The following is a 20,259-nucleotide window of genomic DNA, read 5'->3' on the forward strand; positions in this document are numbered from 1 at the left end:
AGGTCAAAGTGATGATATTTCACCATGATCCAGCCATGTTTTCTCTCTCTGAACCCCCCCCCTCCCCTTCATCTCTCGTTCTATTCATCCGATAATTACAACATGCTGCTCTTTTTGTATTACCTATCCTTTAAATCTGGAGGTTAGCAGACAGCGATGCAGCAGAGTTAGCTGCACAGTGTTGTAGTACATCAGTGTGGCTGGTATTGAACAGCCTGACACATTCCAGCCGACAGGCCAATACATTACACTAGCTTTCTGAGAATTGCCTTTTAACAGCTCTAATGCTACGACTTATTATGCAAGATAACAAGAGAAGCACAAGGAGCAAGGTGACCTGAAGAAACAGTTTTCAGCTTTTCAGTTTAATGTGCAATAAAGAAGTTTAAAGGAGGGAAAAGAGAGCGGAGCATTGTGATGGAAGAGCAGTGGGGAAAAAAGAAATGCAGCAAGGATCTGAACATTACCTGCAACTATATACCTAATTATGAAATTTAATACCACTCAATTTCTAGCAATTGGATATTTTGATTTGAAAACCATCTGTGTGAAATTACATGGATTGAATTTCTTTCTTTGAAATCTCCAAGGTCCAACTTGTGCAATTTCGAAAACCTTAAGTTCAATGAACTCATTTATCAAACAGATATGTTGTGACTGTTTTCATATTAATCAATTTGTACTGATGAAATTCCAAAATTCACTCTTGAACATCCAGGACACCAACAATAATCAAGTGTGATGAAACAGAATCAATCAAGTAAGGAGAAGTTCAGATTTGATCAATTGGTTCATATATATATTATATATATATTATATATATATATTTCTTAAATTACAAAATGACGTCGCCAAATTGCTCATTTAAAACCAAAACCTCACAACTGAGTCACTGGAACCAGACAATGTTTGGAATTTTTTTTTCAAAATAATTGTCAATTTAATTGTTTCGGCTTTAATTCCCATATTAAGTTTTCCATGGTGATTAAATTTCAAAATTAGTTTTCAGCTGCTTTTAAAATTTGAATTATTATTATTATGATCTCCTCTAACCCGACCGTCCACACACACAGACTCAAACACTGGAGGTGAATTGAATTGAGACCGTTGAATAATGGTCTCAATTTTCATTTATTTTATTACTTTTATTATTTTGGACAAAAAAATCTCATACAAGGAGAAGAAATGTGTTGCACCAAATTTAGCCACTAGGTAATTTCCATTTGCAGTCAATGTGCAGGTAAATGCAACACTAGTAATACAACCTAATGTATTAATACAAACACAAGCTCAAGATAAAGATGCAAATACACAGATTTCAGTCATTACAGCCATCACTATGCAATAAAACACACAAACGCTTTATGTAAACAGTCATAGATACAGGACAAAATATGAAAAGAAAGATATAATATAGCACTTATATAGAAATAAAGGTGTCCTCTTCCGAGAGGCAGCAGCGACCTGCACAAAACCAGTCCCGCTTGTTTTGACTCTCCTGTGATCAACGGTTTCTAAACTCTCTGTGGCTTCACCAACCTACCAGGACTAGAATAAGAAACCGAGCCCTCACCCAGGAGAAGAGCTGCTTCGTCCTGCGGTGTAATAAACTGCCCAATAGGAGCTGAGTATGTAAATTAGCCGCTCAGTGCTCAAGAGTATGTGTGAGTGAACGGAGGTTAAACTCAGCACTTGGCTGCTGAACTCTGGCTCCGCTCGTCTTATCTGCTCCTGCAGACTCTCCAAGCGGCCCCCGACCTGCTGAGGGGAGCATCCCCATCCTCGCCACGGTCGTTTAAAAAAAGAAAAAAAAAGAAAAAGAGCTTTCACAAAATCCTCTGAAAGAGAAAATGATAACATATCAAGGGGGAGCACCTTAAATGCTCGCACCAATTTCACCCGCAATCATCGTCTCCGTTACCGAGCTGCAACTTCAGGACTGTTTTCATCCATCAATGAATTCATCCATTAAACATGCAATGCATCATTTATGAGTTTATTTAGAGTTTAAAGCAGCTCATCCTCACGGGCCCCGACATCTTTAGAGACGTTCATGCATCAGGAAGGGCAGTGTCTTTGACTACAGCTCCCATTGGCCCTAACAGAGCAGTTAGCACATGGCTAACACGACTGAGCACATGTCAGAGCCATCTGGACAAAGAGACGAGGAGGGTTAGTATTCAGGGCTGCTTGTGTCTTGTACTGGTCTGAGAATCATATCATTTTTTCCACCTCATTTCCTGTATTCGCTTTTTAATAATTCATCATGTTAGAGCCTGAGAGCAAATGGTTAAATCGTGTTTTTCTTAAAGTCACTTTCACATAGTGAAGACGCGGCTTGTGATAATGTCATCAAACAAGGTGTCAATGATACAGAAACACCTTCCCTTACATATTGCCCACACGGTGTCATTTATACTGTAATTTAAACACAGATAGATATAAATACATTTGACAGCCTGTTTATGTTCAGACAGTGTCGTGGCTTGTGGGTCTAATGACGCCACGTGTTGAATAGTTAATGTAAAGAATCATGATGCAGTAAAACAGCGGGACACATGAGGGACAACAAAACATTTCACCCATAAGAAACTAGAATCAGCTGCCGTCTTAGTTCCTGTGATTTTACTTTATTTATGTCATTTCTGTTGTGGGTGAAGGATTCAGTAACTGCCCGCACAGTGGCTCAATGCAGCCGCTACGTCTTTAGTTAAGACTTAAATCTGACTTTTTGAGTCCTGCTTTAAAGAATTATTATGACATTGAAATTTGTCATTTCAGCTTTTTAAATTTGCAGCAACAACAAAACACAGGATCTGTACTTCCTGCATTCTGGATTTGTATTGTTGCCCCAGGCTGCAGTCACTGTATGTCAAGAGTGTATATATATATATATATATATATATACACAGTATATACTTTATATGAGCTAAAACTAATGCTAAACATGTTGATTTCTTTCTAACTCTAATGGAAAATTATGCAGTGAGGCAGTAAGTTCTCAAACATTAACAGATCTCATAAGCTTCCATCTTAACTTCTGACTCCTATGAATTTCATGTGATTTGATGTGGATAAGCTGCTGTTAAATTCCATAAAATAAATGTATTGAAACAGGGACACATTTAAATCCTGTAAGCTATTCTCTTTAAATAAATTAGACGATTAGAAGGAAGGTGAGGTAGAAGCTGTACTTTGCCATTGAACTTTATTATTAAAAGGCAGTATGTGCATTATTTAGGTATTATACAGGTTCTATCACAATGATTTTTGGGTAAAATAATTAGTCTAAAGTTAAAGTGTTAGAATCTTTCTACCTGTTTCACATTTTGCCCTCCATCCTGAAAACTTTAAACCTTTTTTTTCTCTCTGTCACTGTTTTTACAGCAGCCTGCTGTTGTCAGGCAGTGAAGTGCTCAGGCTGACTGAGAGACAGAGAGAGAGACAGAGAGAGACAGAGAGAGAGAGAGAGACAGAAAACTCGCCTCGGGCAAATGAATGCATTTGGATTGTGAAAGTGTTTGTTACCCAGAGGCTATTAGACTACAGAGTGAGAAAAAAAAAAAATTGACCAAACACTTCATGTTGAAATGACGTGATTCCTATGATTTATACTTCGTTAAATCATTAACCGTAACGTAGTCTTTGGACAGCAGATGTTTATTTCTGAAAAGTGAGAAAAGTTGTTGCTCGGCTTCTTAAAAACACTTTATAATCCTTTTTCAAGCCTGGGATTATAAAGACTCTGTTCGTCCTTTTGTCCCTGAGAGAACCACAGATGAACCAGTGAGTCATTGTGAGTCGCTGTAGTTCAATACATGAAAGATTCAGCAGGAGATCGTAACCTATAGAAACGATGCACAAAACTACAGAAATTAAACTCAAGTTGTAATAAAAGTGAATGATCTTTTCCTCTACATGTGTATCTGAAGGACAGACCCAGGACCCATCCCTCATGTTGATGAGTTGAGTCCAGCACCAGTCCACATGGGTCCACATGGGTCCTGATGTACCAGTCTCTCCTCAGACTGCAGTAAACAAGTCTCCGTCGTTAATTTTGTTCGTGCTCACAAACCTTTTGCCTCACCGAACGTTTGGACAGACAAACTGTCACCGGCCGTGTGTGGCCCACAGACCAGGGAGAATCTAGTTCATTAGCTCTGGCAGCGGAGGTGTGGGGGGTGGGGGGTGGGGGGTGGGGGGTGGGGGGTGGGGAGGGAGGCCCAGGGGGACGGGCGGGTTTTTGTTATTTTTCCGGTTGGTTTATTTGTTTGGCTCATGAAGGAGCCGGTGAGACTCCTGCTGCTGCTGAGGTTTAAAGAAAGATCAGGTCAGAGAACAAAACGTTTTCTCAGCAGCTCCCAGGAGCAGCTAATGAAGAGAAAAATACTCCTCCTCCTCCTCCTCTTCTCCTCACCTCTCCCTGTGTCCTTCTCCTGTCCCGTCCTTGTCTCCTCTTGTTTCGTCTCTCCTCTCTTTGCTGTCTCTCCTCATCTTTTCTTTCCTTGTCTCCTTTCATTTTCCTCTCCTCTGATCTCCTCGTCCCTGCATATCTCTCTTCCCTCCTTGTCTTCTCTCCTCGTTTCCTCTCTCCTTCTGTACTCTTGTCTTTTTTTTTTTTCCTCAGTCTCTTATTGTTGTTCTCCTCATCTCTCTTTGTCTCCTCTCCTTCCCTTGTTTCCTCTCTGCATCCCTTCTTTCGTATCCCTCTCTTATCTTTTGTCCTTGTTTCCTCTTCATATCTCCTTCCCTTGTCTCCTCTCCCTTTCTCTCCATTTCTTGTCTCGTGTGCTTGTTTCCTCTCCACGTCTCTCCTTCTCTCTCCTCTTCTTCGGTCTCTTCATCTCTTCTTTCCTTATCTCCTCTGTTCTCCTGCCTGCTTCCTCCTTCCTTCACCACTTCTTCCACCTCCTTGCTTCCTATCCTCATTGCCCTTTTCCTGTCTCCTCCCCTCTCTTTACCTCTACTTGTTACCTCCCCTGATTTCTCCTCTCTTCATCTGTCCTTTCCTCTTCCAACTTGTCACCTGTTCTTGTTTCCTTCCCTCTTCTCTCCTTTCCTTCTGTACTCTCCTCATCTCTCCTTTTGTCTCCTTCTTTCCTTGTCACCTTGTTTTCCTCCTCTTTCTTTTCCCCATTCAGTCTCCTGATCTCTCCTTCCCTTGTCTCCTCTCTTCTCCTGCTTCTCCTGCTTCCTTCTCCACCTCCTCTTTTTGCTTCCTTTCCTCATTTCCTTTTTCCTTGTCTCCTCTCCTTTCCTTGTTCCCTCTAGTTGTTTCTTCTCCTCTCAGCCTTTCTTTCCTTGCCTTCTGTCCTAATATGTCCTTCCATCTTCTCTCCTTTCGTCTCCCTCTCGTCTTTTCTCCTTGTTTCCTCTATATCTCTCCTCTCCCTTTCTCTCCTCTCCTGTTGTTCTTGTTTCCTCTTTTCGCTCTGCTGTCTTCTCCCTCTTCCTCCTCCTCCTCCTCCTCATCCACCTCCTATTGCGTCACACAGAGGAGGAGAGGAGTGAATAAGGACAGATTTAGTGACAGCAGAGCAGCTCTGTGATCACAGCGTCGTCACGGTGACAGCCGCGCTCTCTTCACTTCTCGTCTTATCCACGAGCACGAGGACTGTCACACCGATGCACCAAAACCTGACGTCCCCGGTGGCCAATCAGGAGATCGAAGCTCAGAGTAGTGGTTGTGGGCTGGGGGCCGGGGGGCGGGGTGTGGGTGGGTGGGTGGGTGGGGGGGGCTGGCTTCAGTGACTCATAAAACACACAGAAAACCTTTTAGCTTCTCAGACTCACAACTGAAAGATTGAAGACAAACTTGAAAAACATTTGTCTGTTTGTAAATTTTGATTTGTGTCTTTTTTCTTTTCCCCCCTCCCTCTCACTGCTTCTCGTTTCCATTCAATTTTTTTTGTGCTCTTAAACCTTCCCTCTGTTCTTGCTTTTTTGCGGCAGTGCTGAGCTTTTTGTCACTGACTGCTGCTTCTCGTGCCACAGCAGAAACGCTGCTCGTCATCAGTTTCCCTCCGCCGCTCTCTCTCACATCTCTGTGGCGCCGATCTCCCTCTCTCTCCTTTGCCTCTCTGCTGCTCTGCTTCCTTCATTCTCTGTCTGCTTCTCAGGTCTCTCAGGTCTCAGCTGGACTAATTACGTGAGGAGTGAGTACTCGCATCATTCTGGTGGTGGACTCCTAAATCCTAGTTCAGACCTTGAAGGCGTGAGATTTTGTCATTTGAACAGTTTGTCTGATTTAAATTATGACACTAGGTCTTCCTCGACATCCTGTAGATGTGTTTATACATGTGGACCTGCAGTTTGAAGCAGTGTGGGGATTTCACTTCTAACATGTATGTTGCAAATCCATCATCCACCGTAACTAACAACTCAACACAATATCTGTGTCCCAGTTCCACGCTGCATACTAATGAAGAGCAGGTTTTGTGTTCACACAGGAAATGTGATGTCAGTATGTCAAATCGTTGAGCACCAACCAGCCTGGAAAACTTAAAGGTGCTCCACTAATTTAACATTACACATGGCTGAGGGAAATGTTAGAAACTGATGTTAAAAAAAGCAACAGATGCTGAGATATCCTGCTGCTTGATGTGTGTGTTACATCCTAAATCCTCCTGTCTGTAATGCAGATTTGGTTTTAAAAATTTGAAGATTTGACATAAACTTGATGATGATATCACAAGGGGGGCGGTTAATCAGAGATTTGATAATAATAATAATAATAATAAAGTTTATTATAGAGCTCTTAAAATCAGAGACTACAAAGTGCTTCACAAAAATAAAATGACAAAACAAACAACAAACACATGCAGACAAAACACGGAGAGGAAAGAAGTGAGAGCAGATGAGGGAAGGGTGACAACGCCACAATGCAAGGGGTTCGTACCTGTGTTAGTTGGTGGGTGATTTGCTTCAGGTAATGTGAAGATAAAACTGTTTCCAGGGAAACAGTTTGAGTTATAGATCCATGAGTGTGAAGGCTCATCAGTGGCCAGATCATTAAACCCTGGATTATCCATCTGATTGGCCACTGCGGTGTGTATGTTGTGACAAAAGTTGAGGAGCAGTGGGTTCAAGTTTTTTGCCGCAGCCCCCTGCATCGACTTGACTTGGACAAATTGTGACTATGGATGGGAATTGATATTTACTGATATTTAATGCTGTGCTGCGTTTACAAATGTTTCAGCATGTTGCTGGTGTTTCCACCATTGCTTGAAATCTTAGTGCCACAGACATTGCACGTTGCGCTGTTGGCGTCATTTTGTGTGAAATTAAGCCGCACTTCCTCGACTCCTCGACTGCCTTTCGCGAAAATGTGCGTCATTGTTTTGAAATGCACGCGGATCTAAGTGGAAGGCATCAAAAAGGGAATCGTTAAGCATAAAGGCAAATATGTCGATGGATCGAACCAGTTGGAACTGCTTCTCAACTACAAGCGGTTCTTGATTCCCATCCCTAATTATAACTGGACAGAGTGACGGGAGTTGTTTCACACCTCATAGCTGCACCTTCCATCATCAGTAAACTGATCTTCACTTCTAAAATAGTGTTTCCCTTTAAAACAGCTTTGGAACAGTGGTGATTACACTGTTCCCCAAGGGCAGAGGGGCCCCCGATGGCCCCCCATATTGGCACATTTTTTATAAACACCATTAAACCTCACATTAAGGCACTGTGCAGAGCAAAACCTCCCTAAGTGGGGCCCCTGTGATGTGTGCTGTAGCTAGTGTCTACCGTTAGCCTGCATGTGAGGCGTTCAGGGGACATTAAGTCTGCATGTGAGGTCAGGGGGTGGGGGGTCTTCAATGGGCTTCTTTGCCTGGGGCCAGAGTCTAGGATCTCCACTGGAGACGGTTTGATCCTCTTTCTCTTTGTGAGACTGCACAACATGTGTACAGTTAGTATGAAGTGTGAAATTGGGACACAGCTCCTATTTTGATGACATGTATGTTTTTTAAAGTCTTTGTTGTAAGAGTTGAACTCAGACCTGGATGTGGCGCGTTAGGTCGACTTAAAGCACAGAAATAGAGAGTTGAGATGGTTTCAGGGGGTGAAATATTCTGAAATATTAAACGTGTGGCATGGAACAAATCTAAAATGACAAGAGAAATAATCCCTCACACAGGCTCTGTGCTGTCTGACATGTTGCCGGAGGGAAATACGAATCCGACACTGTGAGTGTGTATTTATACCACTGGCAGAAATTGAATTACAGGCGGATGTTTCAGTATATAGTTAATACATTAATGGAATGTATTAGTAGAAATAGCATTAAAATCTAGCACGAAAATAGAAAAAAACCGCAGTTCAAGTATAACCGAAGCCACTCCACAGATATATTGTATGTATATTATATGACCATTTAGTTTTTGTTTTGAAGAGATCACTTTATTAACATGTAAAAAAGAAAAGTGTCATCTATGTTTTATATAATCAAGCTTTTTTTGTATTTTTATACTTGAAGAGGATTCATAAGCATGTGACACATTTATTCTGTAAATTTATTATTTTTCTGTGTTGAAGATTTTTTATTTTTTCTGCAAACCATGACCACGTTTAGTTGTAGAGATCACAGAGACCGGTCAGCAGTGGCAGAGTGGGAGCTTCTCCCGTGGTTTGTGACGGACTGAACAGGAAATAGTGAAAAGAAGAAGAAAAAAAAAAAGCACATAACCTCCTTCCTCTAAAAACGATCACCTCTCTGATAGGACGCCCCCATTTTGTAGCTGTTTCTCCTCTTATTATAACCGATAGTGTGCGTACACTCCACAGACTATACAGTTTAAACTCTATCGATGGTTTCTTGATGAATGTGTGATTGTTCAAACCATATGTGGATGTTCAAATCATGTATATAAACCCAAATAATCTATTACAGAATTGATTTTATGTGAATTTTTTTTCTTTTAGACGGGAAAAAAAAATCCAAAATGGCATGCATACTGTATACATTCCTGGAAATCTGCACGCTGGGTCAACAGAGGTCTCATTTTCTTGTCAATAATACTGTGTATACCTGTGAGTGTATGATAGAGTAAACAAAAATTGTACATTAACATAGATTTTTTGTATTATGTTGAAAATGGGTCGGTAAAGCCCCTTTTACTGTGAGAATAACAAAGGAGAAAAAAAAGATTATTCTAACTATGGAGAAAGATATTTGAATGATAGTGTACATCAGCTAAATACTGTTCCTCCAGTCTGAGAGTGATGCTTGCTGTGTGGGGTAAGTGTTGTTTGTGAATCGTGAAGAAGAATGATAATCTACTACAAAGTCCGTATAACTCTTAAAGACCAACTTTAACAGTGCAAAACAAACAGCGCAACTTTGTTGTATGGAAAAGTAAAAAGTTGCTGCTTCGTGTGAGAAAAATCAACCAAACAAAAAGGTTGCTGCTTTTGTACGTTCCTGTTGTGGTTTTGTGACAATAAAGGTGACCCTCTTATACATGATGGTTGTGAACGCCTCATCTGTCTGTTAGTATTTTCTTTTCATGTTGCCCACCAGACACCGGACCATGAATTGAGTTGGAAATGAAAATTGGGTGATGTCAATACCCAACGTTGGCTAATTGACATTGTGACGATGAGCAGACGTGGTTTGGTCACCACACCTCGTGACTAAAATTTTGATATTTTATGTCAGTATGATGATAGCGAGATGTTTGGAAAATGTTGGATTTTGGTTATTCAACAACTTCACAACACAACTTTAAAGGTCCATATAGTCTAAAGGTAAATGTCCATGTGTTGTTTGATTATAGATCAGGTCTAGTTTCTATATTAATACTGTGAAAGTATCAAAGCTTCAGTCCACAGAGAAATACACACAGCCTGTATTCAGAAACTGAGCCTTAAAACCAGCCGTCAGGACTTCGGGAACTTTGTGATGTCACAACAAGTGTTTAGGCCTAGTGCCTAGGATACATCCTCTTGGGACCACGAATGTCGGAACAAAACAAAGTTTGATTTTAGCTTTTAACTTTTCATTTTGGTGATTTCTGTAACATTTAAACTAAAGGTTGATGCATTATAATTCTCAAGTCAAAGCAGTACCAGAGGTAGCAGACTGTCTGTACAACTCACAGGAAAGTTCTTTTAATATTCAGAAATGTGCCATTTAAGAACTAATCTGTTGATACAATAGTTCTAACATGAGGCTTATTCTTTCTGTTGAATGCATGACAAAGAGTAATTGTCTAAAACATCCTCCACATAAAAGCAGCAGCATGAAAAGATGAGGTTATAATTAGCTGTCGAAGTAGAGGAATATTTCAGAAAGCAGCTCTGTAACCTTCCTTAATAAATCATGAATGTGTCATCACTTAATATTGAGTGCAGGCGTTTTAATCATGTTGACTCTCAATCCCTCCTCGTGGACAAATAAAATGTCACAGATTAGTTTAAACCCACCGGTGCCTAAAAAACCAACCAAATATGTGCTCAATTAGACGGGAGCTGTGGTGTGATGAGGTCGGGGATCGTTGGTTTAGATTAAAGTTTAATGAGTCCTGAGGAAAAGCTCAAGTGTTTCCGAAGCAGAGAAAAAACAGGATAAAGATAAAGAACAAAACAAGTCAGGTTTAACAGGATAGAAATTACAACAGGCTGCTGGGAAATCAAAGAAAAACCCTGGATTAATTAGAGGAGAATCAAGTGTAGACTTTTCTGTAGTGGACATAAGAATAGTTTAATTAAAAGGACATGAATCATGTATTAATTAAACCCTTTCTACTGCCGCAGTGGTTTAATGGCACCTGGCTGAAGAATGAGCTCCACCAACTGTCGATCTCAATCAACCAACTCCTAATATTCACATAACAGTAGTGGATGGAAACACACATTCATTCACATTTTCTTTTGCAGATTTTCTGGAAATGAGTTTGAACTTTGTGCTACATTTGGATAAAAACCTTTGTCTGTCTCATGACAACAACTTTGTGTTTGTGTTGTATTTTTGAGATTTGTTCGTTCAACTTTAAATGTGCTTTTGCTCAGCAAACAAAGCTTAAACGTGTTAATTGACCTTTATTTACAGTTTGCACTTTTACAACCAGTCACACAGGCATTGCTGGTAGGTATATATATTCATATTCTTAGCCACCTGTTCACTGTCAGCGACATTTTCTTCACCTCACCTGTCAATGTTTCAACATGCAAATAAAGTTAACAGTGGATATGTAGAAAATGACGAGCTGACTTTCTGGGGTCCTCTTGATTTTGAAGTTTTCAGTTGTTAATTAAAGGATCTGACACCTGTAATTTCTCTGTTTTGCATACAGACCCAATTTAGTGTATACCTGCACAGCCAAACGTCAAACCATACAGTTATTTAACATTATTACCCATTAGTGATGAAGGAATCTTTCACTGTTTCCTTCTTCAAAGCTCAAATACAAAGATTTGTACAAAAAGAAGTTTAAATAAAGTTTGTGGATACAGATCAGATGAGGGCATCACATGAGCTGTGGAACAGAGAGTGTAGTACAACTCGACATCAGCGGCTCTCTTCGTAACAGCGGCTCAGATCGCCATGGAAATGGATTTTAATGAGTGTTAAAGTGCTGCTTTGTTTACCTTTTCTCAGAGAAGAGCCGGAGGCTAAAGATGATCCCTGACTGAAGCAGCTCATCAGAGGCCAAGAGAGTCATTATGCAGAGCAGACGTCAGCGTGGCCTTCATGCCCTGCCTCTGCAGGCAGGACCAGGCCTCCGGCTGCACCACAGTCTGTGTTGTTGGTGCTGTTTTTAAGCATTTTCATTAAAGCTGCTTTAATTAGTGTTTGGCCACTAGAGGGCAACAAACTGATGAAGACACGACCACAGTATATCAGTGAGTCTGTTATTTAGTCATTAACCTTTACTGATGTAAATGATGTGGACACAACAAAAGAGACACCTTTCTGTACGAGACAGTCTTGGTGTATGATATAATATGCTAAGGTAGTTTTGTTTTGAATAAACATTTACAAAAGCAGCTTGTACTTAACCCATATAGGAGGAAAGGAAATGCATTTATAGAACAATGAATAACATTTTTAAAGCCTTAAAACTGAAAATATTTACTATTGTGACCAATAGGATTAAACTGGTTAATTTCATTTTCTGCACATTTATCTATTTCACTACATGTGAGAGGGAAAGATACATCTCACTGCTCTACATTTATCAGATAGCAGTTTTACAGTTGTTTGACGCCTCTTGTTTTTGCCCTGAAGGCAGCTGGAGGTGAAACAGCCCTGCCCTTCCGCCCTCACTCCTCCACTTCCTGCTCCTCCTCCTCCTCTGAACCGATCCGACTGTGCAGATGTTTCTTTTCCCTGCGTCTGTGTGAATGGCGTCTGTTTAGAGGGAATCAGCCCACAGGCGACAGCTCATGGTGCTTCATTCAAACAAGTGGAGCAGACAGCTGACTGTAAGTACGAATGAAACTCAGACGCTGCACAAAATGAATCTGCTGTAACAAGTTCAAACCTGTGATTCACTCATTTTAAGCAGCACAAGAACATATTTAATGTCGTGCTTCAAACCAGAAAAGTCTTATGTTCATTTCTGAGACAAAAACACGGCAGCTTGTTTTCTTACTGCAACGTCTGACAGAAGAAGAGATTTGATGTCATTGACAGTATGTTGAAACTTGTTCTGGCAGCAGTACAGTCGTGTTTTATTTGCTGAGGTCATAGCAGTAACACCCATTTTAACCTGCCCTCCCACAACCTGTACGGAGCCTCAAACATGCCACCACAATATTCTTACAGCGTCGTCAATTAAAATGTGGGAATACATTGAAGAATATTTTGCATTAAACCATTAAAAACAAAACAAAACAAAAAAGAGCAAATTTTTAATGTTATCATTTATTTTTTCATAACAGAGTTACATAGCAATTTCAACAAGTAGCAATAGCAAGTCCCATTCTTTTGTCCCTTTTCTACAGTGTGTATCAGCATGAAACTCTGTGTTAGAAAATATCTGGTTCTGGTTGATAAAAAAGCTGAGGGTACAAGCTTACAAAAAAAATAGAAGATCGAGGTTAACTACGACTCCCAGGGTGCATTTCGGCAAGAAACATCCACTCACTGACCTTAAAAATCAGCCTTGTGAGGCGCCAATGGTGAGCAAGAGCTGAAGTAATCTTAAACCGATTCGCACCTCTGACTGGCTTCTTCGCCATGGCAATGACAGCTGAGGCCCTTGGGTATTGTAGTATTTAGAACCTCCCACCATGAAATAATTGAAACCAGTGGCCCTTATATAAACCTAAAGGATTGTTACATTATCCAGGAGAGTTTCCTGAGTTTCTGTGTTCAAGAAAAAATTGAAACGGGAATACAGAATGGGGAAGAAAATCTTATGAAGAAAATTTATCAGGCAACTTCCTGGATCATTCTTGTTTTTACCATATTAGACAAAATATAAGACAGTTCATTAAGTTTATTAATGTTCATCGTAAATAGTAATTCAACTAATTAATTTAGATATGGATAAAAACGTCTGCCAAATGTCTGTATCTTTTTTTTTAATTGTGAAAGTCTTTAAATTCAGGCTAAATTTGATGCTGTTGGGTTAAACGTTCATATGAGAGCTTAGTATTAACGTGACAATTTTCTGTATGCACTTTCTGTCTGGAGTTGTATTTATTTATTTTACCTCATATTTTACTTAAACGATGTGAGAGTGTTCTGGGAAACTTTGAAATCTTTTGCTTTTCATTTGCAGGCAGAAAAATAAGAACCTCGGCCGAACATTCCTGGTCTCATTTGTGGGAATTCACCTTCGATTTAAACGACGTCCAACAACTGAACACGTGACGACTCCACCTCAGGTTCAAGTGGATTATTGTGAAGGAAAAACAACAAAATGGGAAATGTGCTTGACTCTGAAGGAGGATCAGTGGACGACGGACCGTCCACCACTTCTACCACCCAAGAGGACAAACTCATAATAAGTCTGAAATCCTTCATGCTTCTCTACCATCAACATGACGGCCGTCTTCAAAGAGCTTCAGAGAGCTTCGCGCAGGCGGCTGCTCGACTGCAGAACACACAGAATGAAGTTGCTTCATTTCCGGATCTGCTCAGTTTGTCTGGGGGAGCTGTTGGAGGAGTTTGTGGCGGCTTTACTGGTGGAGTTGGGGGGGCATTGGGGGCAGTTGCTGCAGCAACCTGTGCAAGACTTTGTGGAAAAATGAATGCAGTTGATGCAACTGTCGGCTTTGTAGGCAGTGTGTTCGGTGGTGTAGCTGGAGGAGTGTTTTCTGGCAGTGTTGGAGGTGCTGTTGGTGTCGCAGTGGAAGCGTCAAGTAATTCATTTCATGGTGCAGTCAATAAAGTAGTATGCTTCACCATTGGTCTCACAACTGGCGGTGCAATCGGTGGTATTTTTGGAGGGCCAGTTGGTGCAGCAGGTGGTGCTGCTGGTGGCGGATTTGGTGCGTTGTGCGGAACAGGATTGGCGGTTTATTTAGTCGGGGGTGTCGCTGATAGTGTTTGTGGAACCAAAGATTCAAGAGAAGATGAAAACAGGACAAAGAACATGAAGATGATACAAAAAGCTGCAAACGAGTTCAGTGAAGGAATCAAACCTCTGGTGCAGCAGCTGAAAACCGTCCAGATGATCAGTGATGAAATGACCTCCAGCGCTAATGTGCAAAGATTCACAAGACAAACTGCGAAGACTCTGGCTGCTGTGACGGCGATGCAGAAAACCATCAGTGACTCTCAGAGAGCCAAAGATCCGACTCAGTTTGTTGCAGAAGCAGCAAGAAAAAGCAGAAAAATCACTGAGGAACTGAGAAACATGAGCACAGAGGCTGAAAACCTTCTGTTTGTACCGAGGAAACTCAGAAGATAATGGCTGAACCTCAGCAGTAAACCAAGAAACGTAGAAAAGCATTAAAAACAGAGCTAATGTCATGTTACATTTTCTTTCAACTTCAACAATTCAAGAACATTCATGCTCCTCCAGTGATATTTTTTTCTTATTGTATCTTAATCAACAGTTTTGTAATTAATCTTTTTAAATTCCCTCCCTGTGTATCCTGATGTGTTTTATGTTCTGACTGTATGAAACACTAAGACTCACCAACGCTCTCTTCTAAAGTCATTTTGCTGTTGTTACAGACTTTTAGTCCATGATCATATAGGACTTATGGGAAATTGTGTTTTAAAGCCAGCTAAAAAAAAAAAAAAACTACCATCCTCATCTAAACATATGAAACGAGCCACGTGACGTACATACTGTATGTTTAGTTATTTTTTAGTAGAATGGGATTTTGAACGAGGTTTTCTTTTGTCTGCAGAACCAGAAATTCTGGTTTCACTTCGGCTCTCTGTACTTTCACTTTACAGATAGATTGACAGCAAGCGGCAAACCCAAGCCAACACGGAAGAAACAAAAACAGTTCTTCGACTGGCCGCTTGAGGCTGCCTCCAGAAGCAAATCAGTCCCCATAGACTCCATGTTAAAATGCCTAACTTTACATCAGAAATAAACATGTTTACAGCCTGGTACAAAAAACAGTTTGGGTTTCTACTGCTAATTCCCTCCTTCATGACAACTGTATAACTCACTCGTTTAAATTTGATTATGGCTTAAATTTTTGAATAACCGAGTGAGAGTATGGCTGCCACAAGCCAGCATGCACCGAAGTCTCGGCTGCACGCGCGCCCCTCCTCTTTTCTCGGTTTGGATTATCCGGACTTCCGGCGGAGTCAGGTACCGGCAAGATGGCGACGAACACCGCCCTTCAGAAACCTATGGGTACGTCCAGCTTAATTCACAGTCTATGGTTGTGCCTTGTGTTGCGCAATTAAGGTAAACAGAAGCACCTGGGTGAGCTGAGTGTGTTTGGGCTCAGAAGAGAAGAGAAGACCTCTTTGTTCAAAAGCAGGTGAGTGTTGACATGTTGGTGTGTAAGTGTTTAAGAGCAAAAGCTGTTTTCCCGTTAGGTAAAGCAGCGTTGCTCCTTTGGGTTTCGCTGTTGTTGTTTTTTTGTAGTGTTGTTAAAAAGTTGTTATGAAGTTTGTATGTTTCAGCCATTAGTCCAAAAAAAGTGACGACAATTATCCTCCTTACAGATGAATCTGCAGGTTATTTTCATCTTGTCTGTAAATCGTCAGAAAACGGAAAAATGGAACATTGGATCATCCCGGACTCTGAATGTAAGTCTTTACTTTTGTTTGACCAACCATCCAAACCCAAAAATATTCAGTTAACTCATGACAGAGAACATTTCTACTGCAACCACTGCAGTTTTGTCATTTAGATTTTTCCTGTCAATCATTTAATAGTTAGAAATAATTTCACCTCTTCAGAAAATCAAACAGAATTTAAGTGTAACAGTCTGCTGTTAATTGTTTTTCGGTTTGTGTTGCAGTTTAAATGTTTTTTGAATCATTAGTGAAAACTCAAGTATTCTATGTTACATGTGAGGAACAAGAACAAAGGGAAAAACTCAGTCTGACACTAATTGTAGATAAACCAGAGTACTTGACTCGAGACACTTTGTCTGTTGTTTTTTATCTTTTCTTGATTGAAGATCAACAGGGAGCAAAGGTCACAGAGAAACTCTGTTTCCTGCTGCATCCTCCAAACTCTAAACTCCCTGAAAGAGGAAATGCAAATATCACTGAGGGTTTAAACCTCATACACTGTTTCCTCCAGGAAGTGGCTCTGACTTCTTCTCAGTTTGATCTTTAGTCATTTGTGTTTCTGTGAGCTGAGATTCCTCGTATCTCCTGCATCTGTTAAACTCTGCAGTGATGATGTAAAAGTGCTTTGTCACTGCACAGCTGCAGGTCTGGTCTTGGTCACTCGTCAGGTATCACTTTGTTCTCCGCTGCATCTGCTGCCTTTTCATGTGAAGCAAAACAACTCATTTCATGCTCTTTTCAGCAACAACTGCGACATCTGGCAAATTATTTCAGACAGTTTAAGTGTTGTTCAAACAGATGGCCATTTAACAGACAGGGAACAGAATTAAAACTGCAGCAAGTTTAATTTCAAAATTGTAAAAAAACAAAAAAAAAGACAAACATTTGGACAAATGTGGTAAATTTCTTGTGAACATTTCTGAACTGACAAAAAAGTTTTAACTATATAAACAATGTATGTGTGATTAAAGATGCTTAGTATCAGGGATTTCATGAATAAAGCTGTAATTTCACCATAATAAATTGTAATTTTCAACAATACAGTTATACCCCTATGAATAATTATATTTTCAGAAAAAATAAATTACAATTATATATGAGGAAAACATTTTTAGATGTAACTTTAATAGAAATAATATTAGAAAAAAAATCTAAATTCAGACAAAATTGCAATTTTACAATTATCTGTTAATCTTTTGAGGTAAAACTGTAATTATACATCAAAGTTATGGGGTCATAACTTAATGAGAAAAATGTAACATTCCTAAAAGTTTTACAGTTAATTTTACTATAATCTAAACAATTTTAAATATCAATGTATGCAAGGCTAGGACAATGAGATGAAGTTGTGATTAGAGAAAAAATATATTGAGACTGAAGTTGTAACAGCAGAAAATGTGTCAGATACTGTATATTCAGACATTTGGACACAGCAGCTGAAAAACCAAAGAACTCAAACACAAGTTCATGACATCAGAAAAATGTAGAAGCCCGGTGGTTTTACATGAAATAACAATCACCTGTGGCATTTGTCGGTGCAATGAGTCGATAATCTGCTGTTGGTTTATTTCATCATTGTATGTAGTAAGTCGTAAAAACGTCATAGTGCAGTAAGTCGTACAGTGTCATAGGATGCCACAGCAGACTGTCAGGTTTGATCCCAAAACCTTGTGGCTGTGAGGCAACAGTGATAACAGCTGTGCCACCAAGACTTAGTACAGGAAGTCATGACAACATCACAGGGTAGTAAGGCATAAAGACGTCAGAGGCATAAGGAGGCTTTTATTTCACTCACTTCATCATATAAATGTCACCAAAAAGCAAAAACACACAATCAAGAACAGTATAAAATGCTTTATTTGTTGAAATGCAGAAGCAAAGTACAAGTTCATCATTCTCAGTATTAAAAATAATTTAAATATATTAAAAATCTTCAGCTTAATTTTTGATCTTTAATCTACTGCAGAAACAAACAGTAAGATGGACGGTGGTGCTGTAATTAATATTCTCTTTTAAAATAAAACCAATTAAAAAATCATGTCGTGAACATTTAAAAAAAAAAAAAAAGAAAAAAAAACTTATCAAAAATGATTCATGAGAGGTTTGTCTGTCAAAGTTTCTCTTTGAAGCTTCACTCTGAGCCGAGGCTGAAAGATCTGAGCAGCGTTAATGAAGCGCTCTCGTCACGTATCAGCTGAATGGCTCATTCTTCCATGTAATTGTCTTAATCAGCTCTTATGGCATCCAGTGTCATTAGCATCGAGTGCAGCTAATATTCACTCAGAACATTTCTACTTTAACTTGATTCAGAAAGGTACTTTAACAGAACAGAGACGGTTTGTGTTCATGTCGAGTTTGGAGGGAAAAGTTCATTTATAATATCTCAGCTCATATTTTTAACTCTTTGTCGTCAGGTGTTGTTGTTGTGGGTGTCGTCATCTCTGTGAAACATGCATTTTCACCTCTGCATTCGTTAACATGCGTGAGACAACGAGTGTGTGTCCACAGTGAGTTAAATGTCTGATCTCTTGTGCTTGTGCTGTCTGCTCTGCTCTGCAGTGGGTTTCACAGGGAGATGTCTGAGGACACGTGCAGCTGTTGTCCTGGTTTCCACTTGGCGCTGCGCCGCCCGCCGTCTGCCCGTCTGTATGGCTGATTCCTTAGATCTGAGGTGGAGGACAAAGAACAAAGACATCAATAATCTACCTGTGAAAAGACTGGTCATGTTTTTAGGGGAAAAAGGTATTTGACAAAATTTCATATCACTCCATCTAAACTGCAGACTGATGCACTTCGGTTTTATAAGATCTAGTGATGTCATCGGTAGATATTTCTAAAACTTGGAAGCAAATGAAAAAATTAAACCCTTTTTTTAGAAACTTTTTAAATACATATACTGATATTTTAGACAATGTTGTTGTTTCATCTTTGTGACAGCGGGTTGTCTCTTTCCTATCAGCTCCATGAAGAAATGGTTTTCCCAGTTTGTTGTGGGAGAGCCTGACTCTAACCAAACATCTGGGCTGGACCTAATGCTGTTGTGGCTGAATGCAGCCAGGTTCAACATCTGGTGGAGAGGATTCACAAACTAAAGCCTGTCATCAACAATCACTTACAGGTATGGATATTATATTTAAAGTGTCCATACACTTCTGATCAGGTTCTGCTGCTGTTGTGCAGCGATGACCTCGATAATTATTTACTTTTTGAACACGTGATCAAGTAATTTTACAGAATAGTAAAAAGCAAATTAAAACTAATGTCTATAGAAGAAGATATATTCATATTGATACATCATAAAAATTGACACATTCTCCTCCCTATATTATAGTACATTAGCTTTTGATTATAAAATGCATCAGTACAGGAAACCACAGTTTGCCACTCTGGTTCCTTTAAATACAAACCAATACCTCGTCGTTTAGTTTGAAGGACTTGTTGTTCTTGCTCCTATAATTCACATCGGTTCCTTTCATCCACTTTAAAAGCAGCAGACAGTTTCAAATGAGCCTTAAAAGGGTCAACATCTCCAGAGAGGTACAAATACTGTAAACAGCAACTAAAGTATTCTTTGAAGGGCAGACTGTCCCTGATAGTGTGAAGGCTATACTGGAGGAGACACTGAAATTCCTGCCAGTGCCAGTTAATTGTTACTGTCTGTTGCCTTTATGTATGTGGAGGTTTAGTTAAATGTTTTTAAAGGTGTAATTAATCTGAAATTTATGGTCACATCTTATGTTTTATAACACATTCTTGTGCTTAAATGAACTGATAATACTGTGACAGTCTCAGCCTGTAATATGACATAAACCCTGCCAGTGGGCTTCATGATATATGTCCTACAATCTGTTGATCAGTTCCTGGTTAGAAAACACAAGAGTCGTCAGCAGCAGAAGGACAGAGAGTCACAGAACAGCGAGGGATTTTTAAAACGTCACCTCGTCGATGAAGACGGAGTCGCAGAAGAGACGAGAGGAGCGTTTGGCAGAGCGAGCCGTGAAGGGCACGGACTTTAGAGCTGAAGACACAGGAGAAACAACAAGGAGAGGAAGAGAGGAGGGACAAACGAGAGAGAAGAAGCAAGGATGATGAAA

General features: G+C 39.9%; 3 protein-coding genes and 1 long non-coding RNA gene across 8 annotated transcripts in view; 3 read left to right on the top strand and 1 right to left on the bottom strand.

Moving 5' to 3' along the window:
- Positions 1 to 9,465, top strand: part of srcin1b (SRC kinase signaling inhibitor 1b) — a 108,735-nt gene extending 99,270 nt beyond the window's left edge. Inside the window, exon 21 of the mRNA XM_056365919.1 lies at positions 5,953 to 9,465. Within this exon, the coding sequence (XP_056221894.1) occupies positions 5,953 to 5,958 (6 nt within the window). The 3' untranslated portion in view covers positions 5,959 to 9,465. The remainder of the gene's footprint in view (positions 1 to 5,952) is intronic.
- Positions 9,466 to 12,311: 2,846 nt separating this feature from the next.
- Positions 12,312 to 15,544, top strand: LOC130162570 (glycine-rich protein 1-like). Its single transcript, XM_056366323.1, has 2 exons — positions 12,312 to 12,426; positions 13,731 to 15,544. Exon 2 carries the CDS (start codon positions 13,872 to 13,874, stop codon positions 14,862 to 14,864), a length of 993 nt encoding a protein of 330 aa, XP_056222298.1. The 5' UTR covers positions 12,312 to 12,426; positions 13,731 to 13,871; the 3' UTR covers positions 14,865 to 15,544.
- A 1,419-nt stretch (positions 15,545 to 16,963) lies between these two features.
- The window catches only part of LOC130162903 (formin-like protein 1), a 32,990-nt gene continuing 29,694 nt past the window's right edge, over positions 16,964 to 20,259 (bottom strand). For 2 of the 5 annotated variants that reach the window (XM_056366767.1, XM_056366766.1), the window contains exon 26: positions 16,972 to 18,831. In XM_056366767.1, coding sequence (XP_056222742.1) covers positions 18,731 to 18,831 — 101 coding nt within the window. In that variant the 3' untranslated portion in view covers positions 16,972 to 18,730. Of the gene's footprint in view, positions 18,832 to 20,103; positions 20,184 to 20,259 lie in introns of all 5 variants that reach the window. The other 3 variants (XM_056366765.1, XM_056366769.1, XM_056366768.1) reach the window with 3 other exon arrangements.
- LOC130162905 (uncharacterized) lies at positions 18,795 to 20,155 on the top strand. The gene is made up of 3 exons (XR_008826321.1): positions 18,795 to 18,907; positions 19,125 to 19,283; positions 20,023 to 20,155. It is a non-coding gene; the product is annotated as an uncharacterized LOC130162905 (long non-coding RNA).

The sequence above is a fragment of the Seriola aureovittata genome, chromosome 21, assembly GCF_021018895.1.
Source record: "Seriola aureovittata isolate HTS-2021-v1 ecotype China chromosome 21, ASM2101889v1, whole genome shotgun sequence".
NCBI classification, from domain to species: domain Eukaryota; kingdom Metazoa; phylum Chordata; class Actinopteri; order Carangiformes; family Carangidae; genus Seriola; species Seriola aureovittata.